Here is a 7,889-nt window from a genome sequence, read left to right on the forward strand (position 1 = left end):
GCTTACAAGGCTCTCAACCTGCATGACCAGTCAAAGCACATCAGAGGCAAATTTTTAAAGTGTCGTGGCATTGCTCACTCCCTCTCCTCAGGTGCATTCGATCAAAATGTCAGGTTCACACCATCACATGAGGTTCTCACTTTTGACACCCTATTTTATGCGATCTCTTCTTGTTTTCTCAATTTTACTTGAGGAGAAACTTGGACTATTTTTCACTTTTGTGGTATTTCTGTGTCTCTGTATAGGGAAGCTAGACAAATTCAATAACGGGGCAGTAAATAGATTGTTTTGTATTCCTTGCTGAATTTTCCTGATAGCACCTGAGAGGTTCGAACCTACGACTTTAGAGGAAAGCAAACCCTTAAGTCCCAAGACTTGACAAGTAGGCCAACCCCTTGGGGTTAAATTAGTAGTGATGTTAAGAAGATGTTCTGTTTGATTGAGTTCATACTCATTTTGTTTATTTTACTTCTTCTTTTTTTCTGAGTTGTTTACTTTTAGTTGGTATTTGGTGAACACTGAACTAGTGTTGAAATTTGATAGGGCGAAATTAACAATGCTAAGAGTTTCTGTAAAATTGTTGAGGGTTTGCTATTTGGAATGCGCACTAGACATTGAATGGATGTCGGATGTTGCTTACTTGTCCCGCTTTAAATTTTAAATGGGGATCAATGTCTCTCATTACCTGACACGATGTGTATCTTTCTCATTGAAGTACCAACAATAATAATATTATCAGACTAGCAATGCGGAAAATCTGGTGCTTTCTGTCATTTTTTGCTAATATGTGACCATTTAAGGTTTCGACTTTCGAGAGTCAAAGAAAATTTATAGCCGTTAGTTTTAGAGTTATTGTTTATGCAATTAAAACATACACAATCACGTTACTTGTTCACCCATAATACTTGATCTTTCCCAACAGTTAGTCATCTGACACCTTATTTGAACTAACATGGAAATTGATGTTTAGCTTCTCTCTTTGGCCAGCCTTTACTAACAGACGCTATAAATTTATAATCCTCTATTTTTCAGGTTAATGGATGCTTGTCTTATGCTGATAAGATCTCAGATGGATTCTATAACATTCTTGGTATGAATCCATATCTGTGGGTGATGTACAATGACTCAGAGGAAGGTAGACGACTACCATCTTTAATGGCACTTAAAGCTATTGAACCCAATGATTCATCAATGGAGGTTGTCCTTGTGGATAGATATGGTGATACACGACTTATGGAGCTAGAAATTAAGGCACAAGAACTGTATTTTGCTTCTGAAAGTACGTTGGTGTTAGTGGAAAAGCTTGGAAAACTTGTTGCGATCTATATGGGGTAGGGGTCAACATTCTACTTTGCTTATTGATTGAGCTTTTGTCTCTTTCTTTACGACTCTGCTGATTATGTTGAATTGAAGGGGCAATTTTCCGGTGGATTAAGGTGATTCGCACATGCACTGGAAATTGGTTAGCCAGAGACTAAAAGATATCCAAAAATGCATTGTGCTCCCTATTGGCAACATTTTTGCAGGACTCTGTAGGCATCGTGCTATTCTTTTCAAGGTTAGGACATGCACTTCTTATTTCTGGGTGAATTTACTTTTGCAGCAAGATCAAGTTTGCACTTGGTGTATAACTTTATAATGTTTTACTCTTTTTTTCTGGTGGTTTAATTTTCATCGATGCACATGTTAAGAATTACCTTTGGGTTCGGTACTCCCTTCAAACTGACAAAGGCATACCCATTTTGTCGAGTAACCAGATTTTTAGATGACTCTGAACTATATTCTTTTGTATACTATATCCCTGAATTCCAGGACCTCCAAGTGACATGAACTTTGCTGAATATGATCTGTAAAAGATCAATTAATACCAATGGCTCGTTTGCACAAGGTGGATATTTAAGTATGAGTTTCGTAAGGGTTTCAGCTTGTGTAGATTGATCATGTCCTGTTACTTCCCTATTTTTTTTGGTAGTATTGTTAAACTTTTTCTTAGTGAAGTAATTCATTGAAGGAGTAATACACACTTTAATTGCAGAAACTGGCGACCTACATAGGCCTTCCATGCCGGATTGCTAAAGGTTGCAAGTATTGTGAAGCAGATCATCAGTCTTCCTGTCTTGTCATAATCGAGGATGACAGGAACTTTGCAAGGTATTGTATTTTAATCCATTCCTTAACTCAAACTATGCTTTTTACACTTTCAATTCATTTAAGAGCATTGAGGCAAAAAAAAGGAAACAAGAAAAAAGGCGAGCGAGGGGTGCAATTAACAAACAACAAAATTTAGTGTTGCAGAACACTTTGCTACAGAAGCCAAGTGTTAGTGGGTGAATTTTGCGTTTAGTTTCCACTATGGTTTTGCTTCACCTGTCTTACCCATTAGAATCCTTGAGAAGTTATTTCGAGGATAACAATACAACTTCTCCTTGAAGTTGTTACATTGTCTAACATTCCTTTTGATTAAAGTGATACTGTTGACTATTTTGGTATGCTTGCTTCATCAAATGATAGAATCATAGGCCTTTATCCATATTTTTTTCAATTGTACATCTCTATCAGTCTTTAGTCATTTTTGTTTTATGACCACATAAATTTCATAACAGGGAGTATGTAGTTGATCTAATTGGCAAACCAGGAAACATCCATGGTCCAGATTCCTCCATTAATGGAGGTTTACTTTCTTTAGTGCCTTCACCACTTCAAATTTCTCATCTAAAGGAATATCAATAGCCTTACATGGATAATTCAACTAAGAGCCAAATCCTAAACAAAAATCATGCATGTGGCACATCTGAGAGGAACAACTGGAAATTGGTTAGTCATGCATGGATTGACAATAGAAAATTTGGTGTGAGAAAGATGTTTTGTTGCTTTCACGTCTTTTTAAAAAAGCTTGTGGGACACTCTTGTTAGTAGGTTCTATCTAAAGCAACAAAAAATGCAGCTCTGGAATATTTCAATCACATACAGAGAAAGGGTGATTCCACCAATCAAAATTGTATTTGAGCCTGAACTTTTACAGGCAGCGATGATGGTCATCCAATGGAAGATATTGGCTTATTTCATAATGATAAGGCCATGTATATAGCTAGTGATCAAGTTTGTGGAGGAAGTGAATCTAGAGATGAATATTCTAGACCTGGCAGAGAGAAAGTAGTCGTACACCGCACTTGGAGGAAAGAGTTTATGGCTGAAATCCTGGTATTTTTACATGTTCTAATTTGAGAATTGTATTGAAAACCCACAAAGCAGAATTGTTCTAATCTAAACTCATCCAAATAGGTTTGTCAATGCATCCTTTTAGTCTCTACCTAGCCTCAGTTATACACCTGACAAAGCCAAACCTTTCCAGTAATAGTGATGGGTTGCAAAACACAGGAAGGGCGTCCCACTTCCAAGAGGCTTTATAGGTATGAACATAGACCCTTTTGAAAGTATAAACTACCCATGTCGGACACTCTACAACTGTTATGGTGTAGGATATGTGTCGTACAATTTAGTTGGATATTCTCTTAGGAAGAATTATTAGTACTTCAAGTTTCAAATAAAGCTATGCGTAAAGCTACCATAATATGCATGAAATGCTCTATTGCATTACCATACATTCTTCAAAAGCCAATGGATGAGGAAAAATGGTTATATGAAGTTTTATTGGTTGTTGCAGCGAATTTACATTCTATCTTGGATCGTGTTCTGTTTTTTCTTTGATTTTTCAAGTTGTTGCATTATAATTGGATATCTAGTGTTGAAACTCTATGAGAGCTTGCTTAGTGTTGCCTGCTCATGCTTGGCTTAACCTCATTGTGGAGGAAGTGAAGGCATGCTTATGTTCCCTGAGGAATTTGAAACCTGAAGATATAGAATAGGCTTCTAGCTAGTGCACTTGTTCGTTTTGCTTCTTGTTTCTTTGTTTTCCTTAGTTGATTAGCTAGGTGTTATTTGGCTTGACTATGATTGTTTGGATTTCTTCCATTGTATCAGGTTTGTTTGCTTTAATGAAAGGTGAACTTACCAAAACGAACAAAAAAAAAAATTTGTGGTTTAGATGTTTGGATTATAGTCTTATGTTGAATTATGTACTTATGAGCTTAGATGTTGATCCTTACATGCTGGAAATCTCTTGTAAGCTTAAAATCTGTATGTGTGCTAAAAAGTAGAGTGGAAGCTATAATTGAAAACAAAATACTGAAATATGCGCTTCAAAGTGTTATATTATATGCTACTGCATTTCTTAGTTATGAGCTTGCGTGCTAGAAATATTATTTATGTGCTAGATTGTTCACCTATTAGTACCTAAGATATTGTGGTCTTTATAGAGTCCACATCACTCTCGAATATGAAGCGTGTATGGGGTTCAACATGGGGAAGAATTCAGATGAGATAAGGAAAACACTTGGTCATTCTATTGCGATTGATAATATTCACGAAACTATGGCGGTAGAGGTCGAGTATTGAACTTTCGGGCTCGTGCTATCAAGGAGTATATACAAGATCATGACTAGCTCGAGACATTGGGTGGGAAAAGATTTGGTTTTGGAGTCCTATTGTTCTGCGAGTTGGTGTAATTTGGTGTATTATATAGTAGCTTCTTGAATGGATTAAATTCTCATATGATTTGGAATGAATAAATGTATCTTTTGTCTTAGTTATTGAATGAGTTTAGATGGATTGAATATATAAACAAGTTGCACATTTGTGATATTTAATAAATTTCTAAATGAGCTCAAATGGGATAAATGCATATGGACAGGTTATTGGGAAAATATGAATTTTAATAAAAAAATTATATTGAAATACTATCGCCGACACGAAGTTGGTCGGCAGTGAAGGTAACTTTCCTCGGCAAACATAGCTTATTGCCAATTGTTTTTACTTTTGCCGATGCAAAATCCTGTAGGCAAAAGTGTTGGAGGTCTTAAATTTTGACCCACTTTTGCCGATGCAGTAGCATTTGCCGACCAAATTTGCCGATGTGAGTTTGCATCGCTGAAGCTATTACCTTTGCCGACAAATGCCAGTTCACTTCGGCAAATGTCTTTCCCGATATACTAACACCGACATCTTGCCGACACGACGTTTTTCATCGGCAAAAACCTACGCCGACACAATTACACTTTTACCTATGAGTTTTATTGCATTGCCAAATCTGCAATTTCTTGTAGTGATTCTCTTTGACTTTGTTGTTTCTCTCCCTCTTGTAACCATTTTGCTTCTGTTTTGCGAGGTCGCCTAGTTTCACCCATTGTTTATTGCTTTTGGACATGTTATGCACTATCTACCTAATAAAATACAAGGGTGTGGGCCTCCACACAAACACAAATTGATCCAATGGCTGAGATTCATTTAATCTAATGGTGGAGAGGCATTCTTATCATTTAATTAAAGTGCCCACATTTATTACAATAGTGCCATCAGAGAAAATGAAATTCCCCCACAATCCATCTTACTTACACATCCATACAATGCGTTCTTTTGTTTTTTTTTTTTTCAATTACCGTGCGTTAAAAAATTAAAACTATTTTAAGCAGATTCTGCTAAGGAATTTCTGGACTTTTGGATTTTTGTTTTTTTTGTTTTGGATTATTAATTTGTCTCGACGAGAGGAATTAAAAAAATATTACAAGATAAAGCCCCAAGTCGGCTTTAACTTGGATATTTAAAAAAAAAATTGAGTACAAGTCATAATTTTATACTTTTTTGATTCCACAGAAATTAGACTCAAAAATACTTTTTTGGGTATTTTGGAAATCTTTTTGAAAGAGTTTTTGATGCAACAATGATTTCCACACAGATATTTTTGCACATATATTTTTGTGGGGCCCATATCGGTGTCCCAGAAAATGATTTGAACTGCTCATCTTTTTGAAAATATTTTTTAGAGGGTTTCTATAAAAAATAAGTTCTACCTGATATCAGTAAGGGCTTTCTCAAAAATCATAGGGCAAAAGCGCCTCACTCCCTCTTTCTCTCTCTCTCTCTCTCTCTCTCTCTCTCTCTCTCTCTCTCTCTCTATGTGTGTGTGTGTTTGTGTGTGATGCCATTTCTTCTATTTGATTTATGTGTATTTTTTTTGGGTATTTCAGAAATCTTTTTGAAAGAGTTTTTGATACAGCAATGATTCTCACACAGATATTTTTGCACATATCTTGCAATACATTTTTTTGGAGTCCATATCGAGGTCCCACAAAATGATTTGAATTGCTCATCTTTTTGAAAAATATTTTTTAGAGGGTTCCTGTAAAAAATCAGCTCCAACAAATATTGGTAAGGGCTTTCTCAGAAATCGTAGGGCAAAACAGAATGATTCACCCTACGATTTCTGAGAAAGCCCCTACCGATATCCGTTGGAGCTGATTTTTTACAGTAACCCTCTAAAAAATATTTTAAAAAAGATGAACAGTTCGGATCATTTTGTGGGACCCTAATATGAACCCTACAAAAATGTATGTGCATGATATGTGCAAAAACATCTGTGCAAGTGGCACGGTTGTTTTTGATGCACATGCAAGGGGGGTCTATGAATTAGTGGAGAAGTTGGCTTAGTTATAGCTATGATTGATCAAATTATCTCTCTCAAGTAATTTCTTTCGTGAATCGATTTAGTGTTTGAGCTACTATGAAGATTCAAAAGGTAATTCCAATCGAATGGGTAGTGCCGTAGGCACGGGCAATTCGCTAGTAAACAATAAAATGACAGATCATAATGTAGAGAAAGACAATGATCCCAACAAGACACGGATTAATATCTTCTTTAGATTAACAAAAAAGTACATAACATAAACATTTGCATAGACAGCTTCATGAGTTCCACACGATTACTAATTACCAACAGGAAGACAAGGACATTCATTCACATATTGACATCAATAACTTCATGAGTTCAAAACGATTACTAATCACCAACAAGAAGACACGAACGTTCATCCACATATAAAGCATAGCAAATAAGTTAAATATCATAATCCATATCAACAACCATATCATCCTCAAATATTTCTTGCTCTTCATCAGCTTATGCCTCTACATTGTCTTCCAATATTCCATCTGATGGCACTACCCCCGAAATTATCTCAGCGTTAACATCATCCCTATGACATTGGATATCGCCTTGAATGTCAATTGGCACAGCTGATCCCATGTTCTCTTGTTGGAACACATCACCAGATTTTGGGGCATGAAATGTTTCACCACTACCCACCTCTGGTACATCAAACACACCCCTGTGTTGGACCCGTTCCACGACTTGCCAAGGTTCACCCCATTTTGTATCTTTTAGGTAAAACACTTGCTTTGCTTGACTTGGCATAATAAATGGATCAGATTGATACCACTGACTTGTAACATCAATGCTAGTGCAATATGTGTTAGTTCGTATTGTTCTATTTCTGCCGGTATTGTTTGTATTATTCCATTCACATTGAAACAATATTACATTGTTCTGACACATATAATCGAGTTCCCAAACTTTGCTCAAGTGGCCATAAAAGTTATGCATTTTGCCATCAAAGTTCCCTTTTGCAAGCAAACCACTATTCTGACTCGTTCGCCGATCATCTAGTGCTCTAGTATGAAACCTTACACCATTAATTATGCAACCTGAGTGCTCTTTCACTAGCAAATTCACACCATTAGCTAGCGACCATAATTCATCGGTTGCCTTTGGTGACTCCTCAACCCTCAGTGCATTTAACTACCACCACATGCAAGTTGAAAATAATAAGTAAGGTCAGCTATAATATAGCTTGATAGTATTTAGCGCACAATGAAATCGGAAAACATCTTACTCTCTCTTTGAACCACTTAGGAAATTCTTCCTATTGTGTACGTGTTATGTCATGCCCACTTGGAAATTGTAATTGATTCTTGTGCTCCCTTCTGAAAAGAATGTG

General features: G+C 36.3%; 1 protein-coding gene across 3 annotated transcripts; it reads left to right on the plus strand.

Moving 5' to 3' along the window:
* The first annotated feature begins 1,041 nt into the window (after nt 1–1,041).
* Nucleotides 1,042–5,161, plus strand: LOC131325872 (serine/threonine-protein kinase CTR1-like). 3 transcript variants are annotated; one of them, XM_058358352.1, is made up of 4 exons: nt 1,042–1,331; nt 1,414–1,558; nt 2,036–2,151; nt 3,023–3,182. In XM_058358352.1, the coding sequence occupies exons 2-4, from the start codon at nt 1,448–1,450 to the stop codon at nt 3,030–3,032; spliced, it is 237 nt and encodes a 78-aa protein (XP_058214335.1). In that variant the 5' UTR covers nt 1,042–1,331; nt 1,414–1,447; the 3' UTR covers nt 3,033–3,182. The 3 variants fall into 3 exon arrangements, 2 of the variants coding, with proteins under 2 accessions (XP_058214335.1, XP_058214329.1); XM_058358346.1 differs by lacking the exon at nt 3,023–3,182 and adding an exon at nt 2,604–2,772; XR_009199864.1 differs by lacking the exons at nt 2,036–2,151; nt 3,023–3,182 and adding an exon at nt 4,317–5,161.
* The last annotated feature ends 2,728 nt before the right edge of the window (nt 5,162–7,889 follow it).

This window comes from Rhododendron vialii, chromosome 1a, assembly GCF_030253575.1.
Source record: "Rhododendron vialii isolate Sample 1 chromosome 1a, ASM3025357v1".
NCBI lineage: Eukaryota > Viridiplantae > Streptophyta > Magnoliopsida > Ericales > Ericaceae > Rhododendron > Rhododendron vialii.